The sequence below is a fragment of the Setaria italica genome, chromosome VIII (genome assembly GCF_000263155.2).
Source record: "Setaria italica strain Yugu1 chromosome VIII, Setaria_italica_v2.0, whole genome shotgun sequence".
Taxonomy (NCBI): Eukaryota; Viridiplantae; Streptophyta; class Magnoliopsida; order Poales; family Poaceae; genus Setaria; species Setaria italica.
The window spans coordinates 1,353,120-1,377,906 of record NC_028457.1 but is presented as its reverse complement, the minus strand read 5'-3'; the positions used below and the strand labels follow the sequence as shown (position 1 = coordinate 1,377,906).

At 44.0% G+C, this 24,787-nt stretch overlaps 2 protein-coding genes and 2 pseudogenes across 2 annotated transcripts; all 4 read left to right on the top strand.

Moving 5' to 3' along the window:
• Positions 1 to 907: 907 nt before the first annotated feature.
• LOC101772389 (probable LRR receptor-like serine/threonine-protein kinase At3g47570) lies at positions 908 to 19,244 on the top strand. Its single transcript, XM_022829172.1, has 3 exons — positions 908 to 1,328; positions 1,436 to 1,503; positions 18,936 to 19,244. The coding sequence occupies exons 1-3, from the start codon at positions 908 to 910 to the stop codon at positions 19,242 to 19,244; spliced, it is 798 nt and encodes a 265-aa protein (XP_022684907.1).
• LOC101771987 lies at positions 3,767 to 7,588 on the top strand (annotated as a pseudogene).
• On the top strand, positions 9,288 to 11,587 carry LOC106804449 (annotated as a pseudogene).
• Positions 19,245 to 22,317: 3,073 nt separating the features above from the next.
• On the top strand, positions 22,318 to 24,285 carry LOC111258227. The gene is made up of 4 exons (XM_022829171.1): positions 22,318 to 22,404; positions 22,626 to 23,265; positions 23,349 to 23,985; positions 24,048 to 24,285. Exons 1-4 carry the CDS (start codon positions 22,318 to 22,320, stop codon positions 24,283 to 24,285), a joined length of 1,602 nt encoding a protein of 533 aa, XP_022684906.1.
• Positions 24,286 to 24,787: the final 502 nt, after the last annotated feature.

The following is a 24,787-nucleotide window of genomic DNA, read 5'->3' as shown; positions in this document are numbered from 1 at the left end:
TGATGTCTCTAATAATGACATGTCAGGGACTATCCCGGCACAAATTGGTATGCTCAGCAACTTACAAAGGCTTAGTATCCATGGAAATAGATTTCATGGCTCTATACCTGAAAGTATTAGAAATCTTACCATGCTAGAACATGTCTGGTTGTCCTTGAACCAATTCAATTCAACTATACCGGCTTGTTTGTTCCACCTTGACAAAATTACTTCCCTAAATCTTTCCATCAATTCCTTTTCTGGTCCACTACCAAGTGATGTTGGTGGGTTGAAACAAGTGGATGCAATTGACCTTTCTTTCAACTTTTTGCTTGGTAGCATTCCCAAATTATTTGGGGAACTAAGCATGCTGACCTATTTAGATCTATCACACAATTCATTTGAGGACTCTATCCCCATGTCATTTAAAGAGCTGAGTAGCCTCGAGTTGTTGGACCTCTCCTCCAACATTCTCTCAGTTACCATTCCCATATTCCTAGCCAATTTAACCTTCTTGAAAACCTTGAATCTCTCCTTTAATAATCTACAAGGAAAGGTACCAGAGGGCGGTGTTTTCTCTAACATCTCGTTGCAATGTTTGATTGGGAATATTGGGCTTTGTGGCATACCCCGTTTAGGATTCTCTTCATGTATGGAGAAACCTCACTTAAATACGACACACTTCCTAAGATTCCTGCTCCCTTCTGTCACCATAGCCTTTGGTTGTATTTTTATTTTCATTTACCAAACCATTAGAAAGAAACTCAAAAACAAGGGCGAGGTTGAAGATTCTAGCATTGATCCTAGCAATGTTATGTACCATGGGCACCTGTCATACCACGACAACTTGTTGGGGACTGGAAGCTTTGGAAAGGTCTATGAAGGTCAACTTAGCACTGGTTTCACGGTGGCAGTAAAAGTTCTAGACATGCAGCAAGAGCAGGCCATTAGAAGCTTTGATGCTGAGTGCAGCACACTTCGCATGGCTCGGCATAGGAACTTGATAAAGATATTGAATATCTGCTCCAACTTGGAGTTCAGGGCATTATTGGTGCTTCAGTATATTCCCACTGGAAGCTTAGATATGTTCTTACACTTTGACAACATAGAGCACTTAGGGTTCCTCAAGAGGCTGGACATCATGCTAGATGTAACGATGGCAATGGAGTATCTGCACCATGAGCATCACGAGGTAGTCCTGCACTGTGACTTGAAGCCTAGCAACGTGCTGTTTGATGAAGACATGACGGCACATGTAGCGGACTTTGGAATCGCAAAGTTGCTATTGGGTGATGACTGCTCTATGATCACTGCAAGCATGCTTGGAACACTTGGGTACATGGCACCAGGTACGTCCATACTCCGTTCTGTGACTTTGAATTTTGGTTGGTATATATTTGGTTAATAGTGCTTATTCAGTCCTGTTCGAATTCTTTGTTTTTGATCTCATGAGCAGAGTATGGATCTTACGGGAAGGCATCACGCAAGAGCGATGTTTTCAGTTATGGAATCATGCTCCTTGAAGTCTTCACTGGAAAGAGACCCACAGATCCCATGTTCGTCACCGATTTGAGCATTAGGTGGTGGGTTCGTCAAGCATTTCCAGCTCAGCTTGCCTCTGTTCTTGATGACCGGCTGTTGCAAGGTGTTTCTTCCTCAGCCGGCAATCTGAATGACTTTCTTACAGCGACATTTGAGCTGGGTTTGATCTGCTCAAGTGACTCACCTGACCAGAGGATGTCAATGAGGGATGTCACAGTAGCACTCAAGAAGATAAAAAAGGATTATACAGAATCGATAATATCAGCAACCACGACGAGTGCTACCCTGTGATTCAACTGTTATGTCGGTTGTTCCATCTCCAATTATTTTTCATTACTTGTTTTGTCCCTTTGGCCTGTGCCTAATATGATTTTTGAAATACTGCAATCCAACTGAACGAGCCCGGGTTAATCTTCATGGGTGGCTACTGCAATCCAAATAATGCATTTGAAGATTCACAAAGCAGAGGACAAGACCACTGCCGTGGATTTTGCGGTCACGACATGGATTTTGCGGTCGACCATAGACGGTTAGAGCCCGGGGCAATTTCTGCTCGTCTTCTTCTCAGGCTGCCTGCTGGGTTCCTCTCATTCGATCTGCTACTGACAAAGGCATCTGTTGCTCAGATAGCTCTATTGTTGTGCCAGCACAGGACACCATGTGTTCGATATTTTACCTAGAAGGAATGCCGATTTATTATTGGGACAAATACTTGATCCGTTGCGAACTGATCCATTCATGTTATATTAGAAACTAATTATGTCTTTCCACTCTGCTCTCCAAACTCTGCATGATGGTGCAGTTAGCATCCAACGAATGAAAAATAGTTTGTGATTTCCGCCTCACTAACTGAAATAACTTTCGAATTTGTAATTGTGTAGCCATGATGGTGCAGTTAGCATCCAGCAATTTGTTTACGATCAACTGTATTCATTAGTATGCACATAACACAGGGTATGAATGTCCCCATGTTTCTTTCACAGCTGCGCAAATTTATTTCTTTGCGAAATCATAGTGTATATCATAATCTGTTGAAATGATGTTTTCGTGGTGAATGGTGGCTATTGAATTAACGATGGATACGAAGCTGTTGGCTGGATACTTACCAGCAGCAGCGGGTATAGTATGAACTACTTGTTGCATCTTGTAAATGACTAAATTTCCTCCATGTGGATCTCAACTTCCTAGCAGTTATTTGGTGGATAAAGGGGCCACAAAGAAAATATGGCAACTTCATTAGAATTGACCGCTTCAGAGACAAATGCAAAAGACTATCTGAAAAATGGGAACATCATCTACTGCTAGTGCATGTTACTTTGTAATAATCCAGTTTATTGATTTTTTTAGCTAATAAAATACTTTGTTTTCAGTTTAACAACGCATATCCAAGCTTATAATTACAGTGTTTCGTTAACTTTTCATAATAGAATAAATGCGTTCTTTTTTCCATGAGTGTAGTGTAATGAAGCATGGTCACTAATTTAATTTGTACATTGATCAGGATGGGCTCCTCTGCTTCTGTCCTTTGGAAATACCCTGTTAGTCGTGGTTCATAACCTGTGTCACCTACGAGACATGCATATATATCCTTCAATTTTGCACTGAGAGATCGATATATCCTACCCTGAAGAGAAAATTTCAAAACGAAAAAAAATTACCATATAAATGAACCAACACTAATCCACATCAGTCTTTACGTCTGTAGAGTTATTGATCAGGAAGTAGCATTCGACGGTAGCCTATACGAGGCTATGGCCGCAAAGGTACTAGAGAATATTCAACCCATCATCGTCTTCACGTCTTGTCTAACCCGTAATGACCTGACAGGAATTTGCCGTGCAACGACCGCCAACATTCTAGTCTTCGCACAAGCTGGCAACATCCAATGAGACAGCACACACTCTCCGTTCAGTGAATTGTATGTGTGTAAATATAAAAGGCAGCAATATTCATGAAATGTCGATCGCTAGATAGCGAGATCGTGGATTCACATTTAGCAAAATATCTCTAAATGTTTATTACTTTATAGTAATATAAAAGATCTTTGCTGACTTCACGAGTCAAGATAATAGTGACACTGTTTTTTTTGCCACCATAGAAATATACCGTGTGACAAATAAATAAAGGAAACACGAGTCAAGACGAAACACGAGTCAAGACTTTGACATGTGACCTATGACCTATGACCCAAAAATACATATAAGTATATAACATTGCCACCTATGACCTATCAGCCCAAAAATACACAACAATGGCCATTGCAAGCTACCCGGTCCCTCTAGTGTTTTTGGCCATCTTGGTACCAATCCTATTGCCTGCTGTCGTTTCTTCATCTCCAAGCCCAAGCGTCACCAATGTTAACGGCAGCTACACTGACCTCGCTGCCCTGTTGGCTTTCAAATCGCTGCTCTCTGATCCTCTCGGAATCCTCGCCGGTAGCTGGACATCCAACGTATCCTTCTGTCGATGGGTCGGGGTCTCGTGCAGCCACCACCGGCCGCGCGTCACGGCTCTACGTTTGGTGGACGTGCCCCTCCATGGACCGCTCAGCCAACACCTCGGTAATCTTTCCTTCCTCACCATGCTCAACCTCACAAGAATTGGTGTCGCTGGACTCATCCCTCCTGAAATTGGAAGGCTACATCGACTTAGATTCCTCGATCTTCGTGGAAATGGCCTCTCAGGCGCCATTCCTAGTACCATAGGAAACCTCAAAAGCCTCGAGTTTCTTCGCCTAAGTAACAACACCCTCTCGGGGCAGATTCCACCACGGTTACTGCAAAGCATGAGAAACCTTCAGTGGTTTACTCTAGCAGGGAATGAGTTGAGTGGCAACATACCATTGTATCTGTTCAATAACACACCTTCCCTCAACCACATCAACCTCTCAAACAATAGCCTATCAGGTCCAATACCCCAAGGAATAGGCTCACTGCCCATGCTTACCTATCTAAACTTGGGTGCTAATTCCTTACATGGCTCTGTCCCAGCTGTTCTTAGCAATCTCACCCATCTCAATATACTTTACCTTCCTTTCAACAACCTGACAGGAGAGATTCAAAAAGAATTAGGCCTCATGCAAGAACTCTCGTATTTGCATCTCGGAGTGAATTTGCTAACAGGTCCAATTCCACCTTCTCTTGGAAATTTATCAAAACTGACTTTCCTAGCATTGTGTTATAATATATTGTCAGGATCCGTACCACAAACACTTGGGAACATACCAACTTTGAACTTGCTTAAGCTGCAATCTAATAATTTGAGTGGGAATCTTAACTTCCTGTCATCTCTTTCCAGCTCTGTGCGACTCCAACACCTTGTACTAGATTATAATTCTTTCACCGGACGAATCCCTGACACTGTGGGGAATCTGTCTGCACAATTATTTGAGTTTAGACTTGGTGACAACAAGCTAACAGGTGGGCTTCCATCCTCACTGTCGAACTTGAGCAGTCTTGAGATTATTTATCTTGCCAACAACCAGCTCACAGGAGAGATCCCAGAATCTATCACGAGGATGCAAAATCTCGTTTGGCTTGATGTCTCTCATAATGACATGCTAGGGACTATCCCGGCACAAATTGGTATGCTCAGAAACTTACAATTGCTTTATCTCTATGGAAATAGATTTCATGGCACTATACCTGATAGCATTGGAAATCTTACCATGCTAGAATACGTCTCGTTGTCTGACAACCAATTCAATTCAACTATACCGGCAAGTTTGTTCCGCCTTGACAAAATTATATTGCTAGATCTTTCTATCAATTCCTTTTCTGGTAAACTACCAAGTGACGTTGGTGGGATGAAACAAGTGGTTACAATTGACCTTTCTTTCAACTTTTTGCTTGGAAGCATCCCCAAATCATTTGAGAAACTAAGCATGCTCAGCTATCTAATCCTATCGCACAATTCATTTGAGGACTCAATCCCCCTGTCATTTAAAGAGCTGAGGAGCCTCGAGTTGTTGGACCTCTCCTCCAATAATTTCTCAGGTACCATTCCCATGTTCCTAGCCAATTTAACCTTCTTGAAAACTTTAAATCTCTCCTTTAATAATCTACAAGGCAAGGTACCAGAGGGCGGTGTTTTCTCTAACATCTCGTTGCAATCTTTGGTTGGGAATGTTGGGCTTTGTGGCATACCTCGTTTAGGATTCTCTCCATGTATGGAAAAACCTCACTCAAATACGACGCCCTTTCTAAGATTCCTGCTCCCTTCTGTAACCATAGCATTTGGGTGTACTATTATTTTCATCTACCAAACCATTAGAAAGAAAATTAAAAATAAGGGAGAGGTTGAAGATTCTGTCATTGATCCTAGAAATGTTATGTACCATGGGCACCTGTCATACCATGAGCTTGTCCTTGCCACCAGTAATTTTAGTGACGACAACCTGTTGGGGACTGGGAGCTTTGGAAAGGTCTATAAAGGTCAACTTAGTACCGGTTTCACGGTGGCAGTAAAAGTTCTAGACATGCAGCAGGAGCAGGCCATTAGAAGCTTTGATGCTGAGTGCAGCACACTTCGCATGGCTCGGCATAGGAACTTGATAAAGATATTGAATGTCTGCTCCAATGTGGAGTTCAAGGCATTGGTGCTTCAATATATGCCCCGTGGTAGCTTAGAGATGCTCTTGCAATCTGACAGCATAGAGCACTTAGGGTTCCTCAAGAGGCTGGACATCATGCTAGATGTGTCAATGGCAATGGAGTATCTGCACCATGAGCATCACGAGGTAGTCCTGCACTGTGACTTGAAGCCTAGCAACGTGCTGTTTGATGAAGACATGACAGCACATGTAGCGGACTTTGGAATCGCAAAGTTGCTATTGGGTGATGACTGCTCTATGATCACTGCAAGCATGCTTGGAACACTTGGGTACATGGCACCAGGTACGTCCATACTCCGTACTGTGACTCTGAATTTTGTTTGGTATATATTTGTCTAACAGTGCTGATTCAGTCTTGCTGGAATTCTTTGTTTCCGGTCTCATGAGCAGAGTATGGATCTTACGGGAAGGCATCACGCAAGAGCGATGTTTTCAGTTATGGAATCATGCTCCTTGAAGTCTTCACTGGAAAGAGACCCACAGATCCCATGTTCGTCGCAGATTTGAGCATTAGGTGGTGGGTTCGTCAAGCATTTCCAGCTCAGCTTGCCTCTGTTCTTGATGACCGGCTGTTGCAAGGTGTTTCTTTCTTTGCCGGCAATCTGAATGACTTTCTTACGGCGACATTTGAGCTGGGGTTGATCTGCTCAAGTGACTCACCTGGCCTGAGGATGTCATGAGGGATGTCACAGTAGCACTCAAGAAGATAAAAAAGGATTATACAGAATCGATAATATCAGCAACCACGACGAGTGCTACCGTGTGATTCAACTGTTCTGTCCGTTGTTCCATCTCCAATTATTTTTCATTACTTGTTTTTGTCCCTTTGGCCTGTGCCTAATATGATTTTTGAATACTGCAATCCAACTGAACGAGCCCGGGTTAATCTTCATGGGTGGCTACTGCAATCCAAATAATGCATTTGAAGATTCACAAAGCAGAGGACAAGACCACTGCCGTGGATTTTGCGGTCACGACATGGATTTTGCGGTCGACCATAGACGGTTAGAGCCCGGGGCAATTTCTGCTTGTCTTCTTCTCAGGCTGCCTGCTGGGTTCCTCTCATTCGATCTGCTACTGACAAAGGCATCTGTTCCTCAGATAGCTCTATTGTTGTGCCAGCACAGGACACCATGTGTTCGATATTTTACCTAGAAGCAATGCCGATTTATTATTGGGACAAATACTTGATCCGTTGCGAACTGATCCATTCATGTTATATTAGAAACTAATTATGTCTTTCCACTCTGCTCTCCAAACTCTGCATGATGGTGCAGTTAGCATCCAACGAATGAAAAATAGTTTGTGATTTCCGCCTCACTAACTGAAATAACTTTCGAATTTGTAATTGTGTAGCCATGATGGTGCAGTTAGCATCCAGCAATTTGTTTACGATCAACTGTATTCATTAGTATGCACATAACACAGGGTATGAATGTCCCCATGTTTCTTTCACAGCTGCGCAAATTTGTTTCTTTGCGAAATCATAGTGTATATCATGATCTGTTGAAATGATGTTTTCGTGGTGAATGGTGGCTATTGAATTAACGATGGATACGAAGCTGTTGGCTGGATAGTTACCAGCAGCAGCGGGTATAGTATGAACTACTTGTTGCATCTTGTAAATGACTAAATTTCCTCCATGTGGATCTCAACTTCCTAGCAGTTATTTGGTGGATAAAGGGGCCACAAAGAAAATATGGCAACTTAATCAGAATTGACCGCTTCAGAGACAAATGCAAAAGACTATCTGAAAAATGGGAACATCATCTACTGCTAGTGCATGTTACTTTGTAATAATCCAGTTTATTGATTTTTTTAGCTAATAAAATACTTTGTTTTCAGTTTAACAACGCATATCCAAGCTTATAATTACAGTGTTTCGTTAACTTTTCATAATAGAATAAATGCGTTCTTTTTTCCATGAGTGTGGTCACTAATTTAATTTGTACATTGATCAGGATGGGCTCCTCTGCTTCTGTCCTTTGGAAATACCCTGTTAGTCGTGGTTCATAACCTGTGTCACCTACGAGACAGGCATATATATCCTTCAATTTTGCACTGAGAGATCGATATATCCTACCCTGAAGAGAAAATTTCAAAACGAAAAAAAATTACATTTATGCAACTGCCGAACAGGCCACCATATAAATGAACCAACACTAATCCACATCAGTCTTTACGTCTGTAGAGTTATTGACCAGGAAGTAGCATTCGACGGTAGCCTATACGAGACTATGGCTGCAAAGGTACTAGAGAATATTCAACCCATCATCGTCTTCACGTCTTGTCTAACCCGTAATGACCTGACAGGAATTTGCCGTGCAACGACCGCCAATATTCTAGTCTTCGCACAAGCTGGCAACGTCCAATGAGACAGCACACACTCTCCGTTCCGTTCAGTGAATTGTATATGTGTGTAAATATAAAAGGCAGCAATATTCATGAAATGTCGATCGCTAGATGGCGAGATCGTGGATTCACATTTAGCAAAATGTCTCTAAATGTTTATTACTTTATAGTAATATAAAAGATCTTTGCTGACTTCATGAGTCAAGATAATAGTGACACTGTTTTTTTTTGCCACCATAGAAATATACCGTGTGACAAATAAATAAAGGAAACACGAGTCAAGACTTTGACATGTGACCTATGACCTATGACCCAAAAATACATATAAGTATATAACATTGCCACCTATGACCTATCAGCCCAAAAATACACAACAATGGCCATTGCAAGCTACCCGGTCCCTCTAGTGTTTTTGGCCATCTTGCTACCAATCCTATTGCCTGCTGTCCTTTCTTCATCTCCAAGCCCAAGTGTAACCAATGTTAACGGTAGCTACACCGACCTCACTGCCCTGTTGGCTTTCAAATCGCTGCTCTCTGATCCTCTCGGAATCCTCGCCGGCAGCTGGACATCCAACGTGTCCTTCTGTCGATGGGTCGGGGTCTCGTGCAGCCACCACCGGCCGCGTGTCACGGCTCTACGGTTGGTGGATGTGCCCCTCCATGGAGCGCTCAGCCAACATCTCGGTAATCTTTCCTTCCTCAGCATGCTCAACCTCACAAGAATTGGTGTCGCTGGACTCATCCCTGCTGAAATTGGAAGGCTACGTCGGCTTAGGGTCCTAGATCTGTATGGAAATGACCTCTCAGGCGCCATTCCTAGTACCATAGGAAACCTCAAAAGCCTCGAGTTTCTTCGCCTAAGTAACAACACCCTCTCGGGGCAGATTCCACCACGGTTACTGCAAAGCATGAGAAACCTTCAGTGGTTTACTCTAGCATGGAATGAGTTGAGTGGCAACATACCATTGTATCTGTTCAATAACACACCTTCCCTCAACCACATCAACCTCTCAAACAATAGCCTATCAGGTCCAATACCCCAAGGAATGGGCTCACTGCCCATGCTTACCTATCTAAACTTGCGTGCTAATGCCTTACATGGCTCTGTCCCAGCTGTTCTTAGCAATCTCACCCGTCTTACTGTACTTGACCTTTCTTTCAACAACCTGACTGGAGAGATTCCACAACGGTTACCGCAGAGCATGAGAAATCTTGAGTGGTTTTATCTAGCATGGAATGACTTGAGTGGCAACATACCACTGTATCTGTTCAATAACACACCTTCCCTCAAGCAAATCGACCTCGGAAAGAATAGCCTATCAGGTCCAATACCCCATAGAATAGGCTCACTACCCATGCTTGAGTACTTGTCCCTGGGATGCAATCAGCTCACTGGCACAGTACCCCCAACCATTTATAACATGTCTAGGCTGCAAGTAATTGGATTCGAATCAAACAGTTTAACTGGGCCGATTCCGAACAATAATCAAAGTTTCAGTCTTCCGATGCTACAATGGATTACCCTTAGTACGAATAACTTTGTTGGTCGAATTCCATCTGGTCTTGCATCGTGCCAACACCTGCAAGTGATCTCCTTGTCATACAATTTTTTTGTCGATGTTGTGCCAACCTGGTTGGCTCAATTGCAACAACTTACCGTCTATCCTTGGGTGCTAATTCCTTACATGGCTCTGTCCCAGCTGTTTTTAGCAATCTCACCCATCTCAATATACTTGGCCTTGATTTCAACAACCTGACTGGAGAGATTCAAGAAGAATTAGGCCTCATGCAAGAACTCTCGTATTTGCATCTCGGAGTGAATTTGCTAACAGGTCCAATTCCACCTTCTCTTGGAAATTTATCAAAACTGTCTCACCTAGTATTGTTTAATAATTCATTGTCTGGACCTGTACCAGCAATATTTGGGAGCATCCAAACTCTAATCTGGCTACAACTGCAACATAATAATTTGAGTGGGAATCTTAACTTCTTGTCATCTCTTTCCAACTGTATGCGACTCCAAAACCTTGACCTATATGATAATTCTTTCACCGGACGAATCCCTGATACTATGGGGAATCTGTCTGCACAATTATTTGAGTTTGGACTTGGTGACAACAAGCTAACAGGTGGGCTTCCATCCTCACTGTCAAACTTGAGCAGTCTTGAGTGGATTTATCTTGCCAACAACCAGCTCACAGGAGAGATCCCAGAATCTATCACGAGGATGCAAAATCTCGTTTGGCTTGACGTCTCTCATAATGACATGCTAGGGACTATCCCGGCACAAATTGGTATGCTCAGCAAGTTACAAAAGCTTATTATCGATGGAAATAGATTTCATGGCTGTATACCTGATAGCATCGGAAATCTTACCATGCTAGAATACATCTACTTGTTCGAGAACCAATTCAATTCAACTATACCGGCATGTTTGTTCCACCTTGACAAAATTATAACCCTAGATCTTTCTATCAATTCCTTTTCTGGTCCACTACCAAGTGACGTTGGTGGGTTGAAACAAGTGGATACAATTGACCTTTCCTCCAACTTTTTGCTTGGAAGCATCCCCAAATCATTTGGGAAACTAAGCATGCTCACCTATCTAAATCTATCACACAATTCATTTGAGGACTCTATTCCCGTGTCATTTAAAGAGCTGAGGAGCCTCGAGTCATTGGACCTCTCCTCCAATAATCTCTCCGGTAATATTCCCATGTTCCTAGCCAATTTAACCTTCTTGAAAACCTTGAATCTCTCCTTTAATAATCTACAAGGCAAGGTACCACAGGGTGGTATTTTCTCTAACATCTCGTTGCAATCTTTGGTTGGGAATATTGGGCTTTGTGGCATACCCCGTTTACGATTCTCTCCATGTATGGAGAAACCTCACTCAAATACGATGCACTTTCTAAGATTCCTGCTCCCTTCTGTCCCTATAGCATTTGGTTGTACTGTTATTTTCATTTACCAAACCATTAGAAAGAAACTTAAAAACAAGGGAGAGGTTGAAGATTTTGGCATTGATCCTAGCAATGTTATGTACCATAAGGCACCTGTCCTACCATGACCTCGTCCTTGCCACCAGTAATTTTAGCGACGACAGCCTGTTGGGGACTGGGAGCTTTAGAAAGGTCTATAAAGGTCAACTTAGCACCGGTTTCACGGTGGCGGTAAAAGTTCTAGACATGCAGCACGAGCAGGCCGTTAGAAGCTTTGATGCTGAGTGTAGCACACTTCGCATGGCTCAGCATAGGAACTTGATAAAGATATTGAATGTCTGCTCCAACTTGGAGTTCAAGGCATTGGTGCTTCAGTACATGCCCTGTGGTAGAGATGCTCTTACACTCTGACAGCATAGAGCACTTAGGGTTCCTCAAGAGGCTGGACATCATGCTAGATGTGTCAATGGCAATGGAGTATCTGCACCATGAGCATCACGAGGTAGTCCTGCACTGCAACTTGAAGCCTAGCAACGTGCTATTTGATGAAGACATATCAGCACATGTAGCGGACTTTGGAATCGCAAAGTTGCTATTGGGTGATGACAGCTCCATGATCACTGCAAGCATGTTTGGAACACTTGGGTACATGGCACCAGGTACGTCCATACTCCTTACTGTGACTCTTAATTTTTGTTGGTATATATTTGGTTAATAGTGCTGATTCAGTCCTGCTGAAAATTTTTGTTTCCGATCTCATGAGCAGAGTATGGATCTTACGGGAAGGCATCACGCAGGAGCGATGTTTTCAGTTATGGCATCATGTGTTAGGATTGATCTCCTTCCGGATTTGGGGATCCCCAATCAGCGCCCTGATCAGGGGCGCCCCAATCAGCGCCCTGATCAGGGGCGCCCGTGGGCCCCGTCGCGCAGCGCCACATAAATAGGGGCACCAAACCACCGACACACCCTAGCCCTAGCCCTAGCCCTAGTCCGATCTAGAGGGAGGCGATGTTGCGACGGGAATCACCCACCGACGGTCTGCGCTTCACTCCGCCCCTCTCCTACCCGACAACGCGCAATGGCGTCCTCGACGACCGCACCCGCGCCCGCCGATGGTCAGTCCCTCTCCTCCTTTTCCCAGCCTCGGTTTAGTCGTAGTCCTAGTCGTTTCATCTCTGTTAGAGCTCCACCATCCACTAGATCTACACCTAGAGCACCTAAGAGTTCTATCAATGGTATCAGACGCCTTCCTAGTTTGTAGATCTAGATGGGGTAGTTCATTATAGAGCAAGTAGAAGGAGAGGAGAGATCCAATAAGATCTATGCAAAGGGTTTGACATGAACCCTAAAACCCAACCGGGTGAAGAAAAGGAAGTACTCACCGAATTTCTTCTCGGGACGAAAAAGAAAGGGGAAGAACGAGACGGCGCCGAGGCTTCGGAGCTTCGGGTTCGCCGCTCAGGGCCCCATCACAACCCCGTTCGACGGTGATGCGCTCACTCTCGGGTGAGCGCATGCACCGGCGAAAGGAGTTGCGGAGGGGCCATCACCCGCCGGCGAAAGGCCCAAGAGAAGGGCTGCACCGGGGGCGCAGTCGCCAGAGACTCACCAGCGCCGGCTTCGCGCGGAGGGGAAGATGGCCGCCGGTGCGCCGACGGCACCATGACCCGCGCGCCGTGCTGCTATTGCGGCGCTCGTGTGAAGAGTTGCGGCGCGGAGAGGTTGAAATGAACAAGGGTTGCGGTGGAACCGGCCGTTCGCTAGTTTTGTTCGGCCGCTGAATGCGCTCCACCGTTCGATTCAATGGACAAACGAGATCATCTGGGTCAGAAACGGCCCAGGCGGGAAGGGTGCATGGGCTGTTTCGGCGGCCTGGGTCCACGTTGCATCCTGTGAACTGGCCTGCCGAGCCGTGCGGAGCAGAACAAGTCGAGCACCTGTGAGTGGCGTCAGCGAATCGAGGGCCGCGAGTAACTGGCCGTGGGCCATTTTTCTTTTGGGCCAGCAGCAAAGTAACGAGCCACTACCAGGCCGTTTTCTCTCACGAAGGCTGAACAGATAAAAAAAAATCAGCCCGGTTTAGGAGTGCAGGTGAAGCCTGTTCGATCAGGCCGAAGGATGGACCGACGCGAGCTGAAAAACTTGCACGGGCCGAATCGCAACAGTAGTCTGAGTTGTTCTTTTTTTTTATTTTTCAAGAGAATTTTTTTTGTGCATTTTCTGGACAATTAATTAGTGGATCAATCAAAATAGTTGATGAAGTTTATCCTGTGGGTAAAGTCTTAGAATAGTTTTATGCTTCCGCTGTATTAATTTTGTATTAAGTTTTTTACCCGTATTATGCATCAAGTTCAAGTATTTAGTATTTTTTTCTGATTAAATTCGAATCAACGGGAAAATTTAATTAGAAAATAAATTTTCTAAGTATGATGATTTTGTCTACTGACCAAGCGTTGTTGATGAAATTATTGTACCATAAGTTAGTTTAATCAATATTAATTCTATTTCTGCCCAACGATGATTTAGAATTAATTTTGAGAAGTTTTTTTGTTTTAATTTGACCAATGTTGAATTAACTCAATATTTTTTGAATATTTTTGTTTTCAGGAAACCCTTCGAGGTTTATCTCGTCTATCGAGCCCCTCATAGGAGGGAACTACGGCTCGTGGCGAGAGCAGGTCGAGATGGCTCTTGCGCTGTCCGACATTAATCTCGCACTTACCGCTCCCTGTCCCATAGAGCCACAGGACCCTGTGAGGGCCTAAAATGAAACTGAAGATGACTTCAACATAAGGGTGTGCGATCATGCACCAATAAGAATGCAGTACGATCTCGATCGTGCAAAGTGGGACTCGTCGAACAAGAAGTGCTTGATGGTGATCAAAAGCTCCATCACAGAAGCAATAAGGGGAGCAATCCCATCATGCAACACCGCTAGTGAGTATCTCACCAAGGTGGAGAGTTAGTTTACTGGCTCTTCAAAAGCATATGCAAGCACCCTCATCAAGAAGCTTGTTACTGCGAAGTACACTGGTGGTGGTGTAAGGGAACACATATTGCGGATGAGCAATATGTCTTCCAAGCTAAAGGCAATGAAGATGGAGCTCCTAGAAGAATTCATAGTTCATCTGATCTTCACCTCACTACCAAAAGAATATGAAGCATTTGCTGTGAATTACAACTCGTAGATAGAAAAGTGGGATGTTGAGAAGATGATAGCTATGTGTGTTCAAGAAGAAGAAAGGGTAAAGGGCTCATCTGGTGATACTATAAATTACCTGAGCCACAACAAGAAGAAAAATTTCCAGAAGCCACAAGGGAAACCTCAGTGGCATGCTTCTTCTTCCAAGGCACATGGCAAGGCTCCAATGAATGATCACCATCAGAGGCCAGATCATGCAGTGGTGGTGGACAAAGATACTTGCAAGTGGTGCAAGAAGAAGGGACACTACCAGAAGGACTGTCCAGACTTCCTCAAGCATCTGATGAAAAGAGGTAACGATATTATTACATTTGTAGATGAATCCTTGTTATTAAGTTATGAAAAATCTACTTGGTGGATTGACTCAGGCGCAGCTATTCATGTTGCAAATTTATTACAAGGATTCCGTACGAGGAGGACCCTGCAAAGAGGAGAAAGAACAATTAAAGTAGCAAATGGCATCCAAGCTGAAGTCAAAGATGTTGGTGAACTCCCATTAGAATTAGAAAATGGCTTTGTACTTCATTTAAGAAATGTTCTTTTTGTACTCTCTTTGCGTAGAAACTTAATAAGTATCTCGCGTTTGGATGATGATGGTTTTGCTTGTCTTTTCGAGGATGGACAATGTAAAATCAAGTTTAATAATGAGATTGTTGGTCTTGCCTTCAGACAAGATGAGCTTTATTTGTTATCACTTTATGAGAATGTGAATGCTGTAAGCGCTGAGACTGTGAATGCCTCCTCATCTATGAATGTAACTAATAAGCGCAAAAGAATTGATGATGTCTTATCGAAATTATGGTACTGTCGTTTAGGCCATATTTCAAGGGGGGAGAATAGAACGATTAGTTAAGGAATCAATTCTTCCGCCTCTAGAATATTCAGACTTAGAACAATGCATCGATTGCATTAAAGGAAAATTCGTTAAGAAAATTAAGAAAGACGCCAAAAGAAGCACAGGGGTCTTACAAATAATTCACACAGATATTTATGGCCCGTTCCCTGTGACATCTGTGGATGGTTTTGATTCTTTTATAACATTCACAGATGATTACTCACGTTATGGTTACATTTATCCGATCAAAGAACGTTCAGAAGCGTTGGATAAATTCAAGATCTTTAAGGCTGAAGTAGAAAATTAGCACAACTTAAAGATTAAAATAGTAAGATCCGACCGTGGGGGGGAGTACTATGGTTGGCATACCCCATATGGCCAAGCTCCTGGACCTTTTGCAAGGTTTTTGCAGGAAAATGGCATAGTTGTCCAATACTCTACACCAGGCGAGCCTCAGCAGAATGGAGTACCTGAAAGACGCAACCGTACCTTAATAGATATGGTGAGAAGCATGATAAGTTACTCCACCTTGCCAGTTAGTTTATGGATGGAGGCATTAAAAACCGCCATTCATATTCTTAACCGAGTTCCCAGTAAGTCGGTGTCCAAAACACCGTATGAGTTGTGGACTGGACGAGAACCCTCACTTAATTGTTTGTGTATATGGGGTTGTTTGGTCGAGGCTAAAGTTTTTAATCCAAACATTGGAAAATTAGACCCGAAGACAGTTAGTTGCCATTTTATTGGCTACCCTGAGAAGTCAAAGGATTATCGTTTCTACTACCCAGATAGATATACCAAGTTTGTAGAAACAAGACACGCTGTGTTTCTGGAGGATACAATGATCAGGGGGAGCACAGTACCCCAAGAAATCAACCTTGAGGAGAAGCGGGTATATGTACCCACTCCGATGGTTGAAGAACCTTTTTTCTCGACACCAGTCATTGTTGCACCTACTGTGGTAACAACACCTGTTGTTAGTTCTCCTGTGGTGCCTGTTGTTGCTGCACCAACAGTACAGGATACTGTGGTGACAGCACCTGTTGTAAGCTCTCACGCGGCAACTACACATGAACATAAGGAACCTGTCCTTCAGGATCCTATAGAACCTGTTGCCGCGCATCAAGAAGAGCTTCAACAACCTCCTGTAGAAGATGTGCCAGCTATCGAGGCCCCAAGAAGGTCTCAAAGAGTCAGAAAACCAACTATTCCTGATGACTATGAAGTCTATATCAGTGAAGAAGTTCAAATGGAGGGAGATCCCACCATATTTGAAGAAGCCATGAGAAGTACTCACTCATCAAAGTGGCTTGAAGCCATGGAAGATGAAATGAGATCCATGAGTAGCAACAAAGTCTGGGATCTAGAAGAAATTCCTAAAGGAGCCAAGACAGTAGGCTACAAATGGGTCTACAAAACAAAATGTGACTTCAAAGGGAATGTAGAAAGATATAAAGCATGACTTGTTGCGAAAGACTTCACACAAAGAGAAGGGATTGACTACAATGAGATATTTTCTCCAGTCTCATGTAAGGACTCTTTTAGAATCATAATGGCTCTAGTGGCACACTATGACTTGGAGTTACATCAGATGGATGTAAAGACGGCTTTCCTTAATAGAGATTTGGAAGAAAATGTTTACATGGCTCAACCCAAAGGTTTTGTCGTGGAGGGAAAAGAACATATGGGATGTCGTCTGAAGAAATCCATCTATGGATTGAAACAAGCCTCCAGACAGTGGTACTTGAAGTTTCATGAGATGATAAGGAAGTTTGGATTCAGTGAAAATAGAGAGGACAATTGTGTACATGCAAAGTTTAAGAATGGGAAATTCATTTTCCTTATCCTGTATGTAGATGACATTCTACTAGCTAGTAGCGATGTTAGCCTACTACTAGAGACGAAGAGGTTCTTGTCCTCAAATTTTGACATGAAAGATCTTGGTGAAGCTTCGTTCATCTTAGGAATTGAAATTCACCGAGATAGAGCAAAGGGGGTATTAGGATTATCGCAAAAGGCATACTTAGAGAAAATTCTGAAGAAATATAGTATGCATGCGAGCAGACCTATGCCTGCTTCGATAGTAAGGGGCGATAGATTTGGGTTTTTTCAGAGTTCTAGGAACCAATATGAGATCGATCAAATGAAAGCGGTTCCATATACTTCAGCTGTCGGAAGCTTAATGTATGCTCAAGTATGTACGCGCCCTGACTTAGCTTTTGTTACCAGGGTACTTGGCAAATACTAAGACAATCTAGGATAGATCACTAGAAAATGGTTAAGAAGGCATTGCGTTATACACAAGGCACGAAAGGCCTCATGTTGACATATAGAAGAACTGATTCCCTTGAGATAGAAGGGTATTCAGATGCTGATTTTGCGGGAGACACAGATGATAGAAAATCCACGTCAGGTTATGTGTTTACTCTCGCAAGTGGAGCTATATCATGGAAAAGCTCCAAGCAAATTGTAACGGCACCCTCCACGATGTTTGCCGAGTTTGTAGCATGCTATGAGGCCACGGGGTAGACAAACTGGTTAAAGAAGTTTGTACCTGGGTTAAGAGTGGTGGACAGCATACAAAGACCACTAAAGATGTACTGTGACAATGAACCCACAGTATTTTACGCTCACAACAATAAGTCAAGTGCTGATGCCAAACACATTGACATTAAGTTTTATGTTGTGAAAGATCGAATTCAGGATCATACCATAAGTTTAGAGCATATAAGAACAACAGAAATACTCGCGGATCCGCTCACAAAAGGCATACCGCCCAATGTGTTCAGAGAATACTTAGCCGGCATGGGTTTATAGGAAAGCCTATGATACCTGGATACTAACGGCCTAGAAGAAGAATCTATTTCAAAACAGAAAGGTTTATTGTAGCTGCCAAATCTGATAGTATGTAACTGACTATTACGACGAGACATGCTCTATATACTGATCTGTGATGAAATAGGTGCCAAGCTAAGTTTGAGTTCAAGTATAAGTATGAAGTGAGATCAAGGGGGAGAATGTTAGGATTGATCTCCTTCCGGATTTGGCCGTTATCCGAGGAGGATCCCCAATCAGCGCCCTGATCGGGGCCACCCCAACCATATATGGTTGGTGGGCCCCCGTCGCGCAGCGCCACATAAATAGGGGCAGCCGGGGCACGCGAACCAAGGTTCGCCGTGCCACCAAACCACCGACACACCCTAGCCCTAGTCCGATATAGAGGGAGGCGCTGTTGCGACGGGAATCACCCACCGACGGTCTGCGCTTCACTCCGCCCCTTCCTACCCGACAACGCCCAATGGCGTCCTCGACGACCGCACCCGCGTCCGCCGATGGTCAGTCCCTCTTCTCCTTTTCCTAGCCTCGCTTTAGTCATAGTCCTAGTCGTTTCATCTCTGTTAGAGCTCCACCATCCACTAGATCTACACCTAGAGCACCTAAGAGTTCTATCATCATGCTCCTTGAAGTCTTCACTGGAAAGAGACCCACAGATCCCATGTTCGTCGCGGATTTGAGCATTACATGGTGGGTTCGTCAAGCATTTCCAGCTCAGCTTGCCTCTGTTCTAGATGACCGGCTGTTGCAAGGTGTCTCTTCCTCTGCCAGCAATCTGAATGACTTTCTTACAGCGACATTTGAGCCGGGTTTGATCTGCTCAAGTGAGTCACCTGACCAGAGGATGTCAATAAGAGATGTCACGGTGGCACTGAAGAAGATTAAAAAGCACTATACAGAATCAATAATATCAGCAACCACCACGAGTAGTACCCTGTGATTCAACTGTTCTGTCTGTTCCATCTTCCAATTCTTTTTCAGTACTTGTTTTGTCCCGTTGGCCTGTGCTTAATATGATTTTTTGAAATAAGTTTGTGTAAACCAATGCATTTGAAGATTCATGGGTGGAGTTCAAATACTGCAATCCAACTAGCGTGTCTCTGAAATTCAGTAACAGAATGTCTGCTGAACAGAGACGGTTAGAGCCCGTGGCAATTTCTGCTCGTCGTCTTCTCAGGCTGCCTGATGGGTTCCTCTCATTCGATCTGCCACTGACAAAGGCATCTCTTCCTCATATAGCTCTATTTTTATGCCTGCACAGGACACCAGGACAAATACTTGATCCGTTGCCGACTATCAAGCAGTTTGAAAAGAATGGAATTCGTGCGAATACACCATTCATGTTATTTTAGAAACTAATTATGTCTTTCCACTCTGCTCTCCAAACTCTGCATGATGGTGCAGTTAGCATCCAACAAATGAAAATTAGTTTGTGATTTCCGCATCACTAACTGAAATAACATTTGAATTTGTAATTGTGTAGCCATGATGGTGCAGTTAGCATCCAGCAATTTGTTTTAATTTTTGGAAACGATCAACTGTATTCATTAGTATGCACATAACACAGGGTATGAATGTCCCCATGTTTCTTTCATAGCTGCGCAAATTTGTTTCTTCTCAATTATTCTTTGCGAAATCATAGTGTATATCATGATCTGTTGAAATGATGTTTTCGTGGTGAATGGTGGCTATTGAATTAACCGATCGCCGACCCTGAATCCGACTACAAGTTGGTGGACTACTCGGAGTCCGACTCCGACTACAAGTCGACAACCGACTACAACTTCGATCACAACTCGGACTCAGGCTCCAAGTTCGACTACGACTCGGAGTCCAACCACAGCTCATGCTCGGTACCAAGCCGATTCCCGCATGGACTCTGCAACTCAGCCACAGCTCACCACGATTTCCTCGCTCGATTCGGATCAAACTCAACAAAGAACTACAACTCTGATGCGAACTCCACCATGGGAATTCCACTGAACGGACCGACGCAGGGCCTGGTCATCACCTCAACGCCCCAGGGCAGACTCGTGTATTGGCCAGGGATGAAACCTTCTTTCCTGACCAACAGCCATGAATCACGACTGATTGCCCACATGGATATGCTACCATATCAAGAGGGCACTCCCCTATTGACTTCCCGAGAAGGGGACAGCTTCACGGAGATCGCTTCATCTCGCTCGCTCCGACGACTATTTCCCGGAAAGGGAACTCTTCGTCATTGCCTCACCAAACACCGCCGTGGCCAACACCACCCAACAAACCATTCTCCAAACAGATCAACAAACTGAAGTCTCGCTGAGACACCTGAGCAGCAACGCCTCAGGAGAGCATGCAATGCGAAACGCGCAGAACGTCGACGACTGCTCAACGCCTCTGTTCCAATCGTCAACCTGCAAGTTAATAAGATTCCGGGAGAATATATGGATTGGAGATAAATCTTTTTTTCAGAACTACGCAGGAGAGCTGCGTGTCATTTTATATAAGGTAGGAAATTAAGGTGTACACGAATCCAGGATGGACCGGACCTAAGTACAAAGAACCAACACACCCACACACCCCAAGGCACCAAAAACTTAAGCTCTTTAGGTCAACGACCTGGCCAAAGCTCCTGGAGTTTATAGCCTGAAGCATTGCGATGTTTCCAACAAAAATCTCGACCACTACCGAGTTCATTCGTGTATTGACACTTGTTTACATTCCTAGAGCTACGTACTCCGAAGATTAATTTCTTAATAGTATCCTATTTTTTTAAAGAATCCCTATTGACTTCACCAACTCAAGACAGTTCAAGTCAATGTCACATAGTATTGTTTTTGTTTGGGTTACCTTGAGAGAGAAAAAATACCATGCATCACACAAGTTACACGAGCTTTGACATATATTTAACATGAATTCATATAGAAACCATAACCATGATGTTGCCTTTTTTTTTTGAAATATGGTACAAAGAGGATGCTCATGTACAGGTACGCGTACTCACTTCTACAAGTGCATGCACACCGTATATATCCCTGTTGACAGATATACTTGCCTATCACTAAAAGATATCATATTTTCCTGTGAACAAATCAAAGAGTCCGGACTGACATACTTTGAGATTGACAGTCATAATAGGCATCTCACTGTTGAGAGATATACTTGCCTATCACTGAAAGGATATAGTTATTTCTCTGCGAACAAATCAAAGGGTCCGGACTGACATACTTTGTGATTGACAAAGTCATAATAGGCATCTCACTGTTGAGAGATATACTTGTCTTTCAGGATAGCATAGTTATTTTCCTGTGAACAAATCAATTAATTATTACACGTAGTAGCCAAACACTACATGACCAAATAATCATTAATATATTATGTATTATTTAAATTATTGTCTGTACTGCAAAACCGTGTGAGTGATCCTTATTAGGATGCAATAAGTATTAGGAAATTAGCATATACAAGAAAGCAAAAAATAGAAAATTTCATTGATTGTTCACCCTGATAAAATTAAACAAGAACTTAATATATTATGATAAAGTGCTAGTTAGTCCGTGCGGAAGCACGGGTTGATTGACTAGTTATTGCTAGTTTGTGTCAGCAAAAGTAGCAATTAAATTTATTGGCACACTATGATCTTTCCGGAAGGCGTAATTCTACCCTGTAGTTCTATAGCTCAACAACCACCAAGTGTTGCCTTTAATTTTTCCCTATATATGCACACGGGCTCAGGGTTCTCTAAGACCCAAACTGCATGTGTACTTTTGGAGTGAGCTAGGGCCCTCAGAGACCAAATCTACAGCCAACATGGATCTGGCACCGAGTCCCACACCCAGTCCCATACCATAGAGTGCCTTAAAGACCATACAGATACCATAAAAGATTTGGTCGTCCTGGCCGTTCTCGCCATGTTCCTCTTGCACGTACTCGGTTCCGTACGCCGGAGGTCGAGCAACACAGTCCTCCATTCTATCGTGACGGGAGCCTACACGCTCTCCTATCCGCTGGTGAGTTACACCATCGGGCTGATGTATAATTCCGATTGGTACTACAAGGACTTCGCGGTGTGGGCCGTGTTACTGCTTCTGCTCCTCGGCAGCACGGAGATCCTCACGGTTTGCTGCCTCAGAGACCTCAACAACTGGCGGCTTGTTCGCTTCAGCTTATTCAGCCGACCTATCAGCTACCGAACAGTGTTTTTCTCTCACAACAAATCAGCCATTTCAGCTTTTCAGCCGGCTTATAAGTCCAGCCGAACAGGCCCTGGAAGAGCATCCAAGTCAAAAGCATCTTTAAGGGATTCTTGCTTGTGTTTATCATTCTGATGATTTGCCAGAATCAGGTTGTGCCCTACAGGTATCCGTTTTATGGCATCGTGTTGGTCGTCATCCTCAAGGGGTATGTGAGGATCGCTTCCATGAGGATGGTGAGCAAATCCTACCTCGGCATGGAGGTGAAGGTGATAGCGGAATATATGCAGTATGTAGACAACAAGGTGGTGGCCTTCGATCCTGTGACCATGGAAGGCTACCGGTACATAGTTGCTGGAGAGAAACACTCCAACACAACATGGTACAAGAAGCCGGACGACTCGAAGGTTACCACCGTGGAACAGATCTGGCAGTGCGAGGGGAATCTGCTCGTCATTGGTGATCGGGGCAAGGTGCTCAAGGACTCGTGCCTCTCTATGGCACTCTCCAAGATGCTCAACCGAAGGTTTGCTGGCTTCAAGCTCTCAGAGGCAGAGCTTAAAAAAACCCATGACTTTGTGTTTAAAGGCCTGCTCGCCGGGGACAAGCCACATCAGAGGGCCTTCAGGGTCATCGAGGAAGAGCTTGCTTTTGTCCATGACTACTTGTATTACACAAGGTATTCTTACTTCTACCAAAAGGGTCGATACATTGCCCTCTGTCTGCCCATCACCATGCTTGCCCTATGCTCATGGCTCGCCTGCGTGCTCGTCGTGCACTACCAGCGTACTTCTTTGGTTGGCACCTTATATGTAACTGCTGTCGTGGCAAATACTAGCTATTAGGTGTAATAGCATGTATATCCTCAGGTTGGTTCAAGCTGGCACTAATGCGGAGCTACGTCACCACACCGCTTTTGCGTAGAAGCCGAACGCTTGAGATGATCATAGGCCTTCTTTTGAGATTCAAGGCATTTCAGCCATGGAAGTGTAGACTTGGCCAGTACTGTCTCCTCCAGGAGCTTGGCCGCAAAAGTAGGGCTAGGAATTGTCTCCATTATGCTACACTGTGCCTAGTGGACAAGGCTAGCAAGGAACGGAAGAAATCAGAAAAGCTGTCCGAAGATGTGAAGAAAGCCATCGTTGATTCCCTTCTAGCAAGCAACGGACACCTGACGAATGGGGTAACATCGCTGCGAAGAAATGGCGTCCATGATGACCTCAAATGGGTATGTGATGCTACTGCTACTTACGGAGCGGTGGCTCGCACCATTGTGGTCTGGCACATTGCTACAACCCTGTGCGAAAAGAAGCTGGATAAACAAGCCAAAGAAGAATACGCTGTCAAAAGAGCCTCCACTTTATCCAAGTACTGCATGCATCTCCTTGCTTTTGCACCTAACCTCCTGCCCGACCAAAGCTCCATATCGGAATCCATACTTGATCATTCAATCGACGAAGTAAGGAAGTTACTCAAAGAGGCCATGTACAAGAAGATCGAGGGCAGGTGTGCGATACTAATGGAAATTAACACCGAGTCACCGATGATTGTGTTGGTGATGAAACAAGGCTTGTTGTGCAGGGCGTTCACCTTGCAAGGCAACTGATTGATAACATACAAGACTTCACAACAAGGTGGAAGGTGCTATCTGATTTCTGGGCGGAGATGATGCTGTATGTCTCGCCGTCCGACGATGCTCGGGAGCACCTGGAAGTTCTTGCAAAAGGAGGGGAGTTCATCACGCACCTTTGGGCGCTGCTCACGCATGCCGGTGTGTTGAAGCGAGAGCCAAAGGATGTTGTGTGACCTCTCCAACAAGTGCACACGTAGCAGTCCTTATATCTACCTAGTGCTTGTAACGTTCTATATGTGTATATTGCCTACTGTCATGTTGGGACGCATCAACTTGTGCCACACCATATGTGAGTTGGTCTGTGGAGTCTGTATCTCTTTTCATGTCGAGTTAGTCTGTCGAGTCTGTGTCTCTTTTCATGTGGTGTCTGTTGTCAGATTTTGGGCAGAGTCGGATATGTAATTTCCACAAGTTTCGTTAAGAAGAGCGCGCGTTCAGGTTGTTGGACGTGCGCGCGTCTTAGGTGGCCATTACAATCATATTCCATTGACCACTTGGGTCACGATCGCTAGTTATGTTGCATAAATAAAGGGGAAGAAAACGAAAAACGTTGCAGCTCCATTGCAGCACAAATCCACTCTCTCAGTTGCATCTGTTCGATGTGTCAATTGACCAGATCCTGTTGCAGCAGAGATTGACCCTACTACTACATCGATCTGGGCGGGGATCCCATTG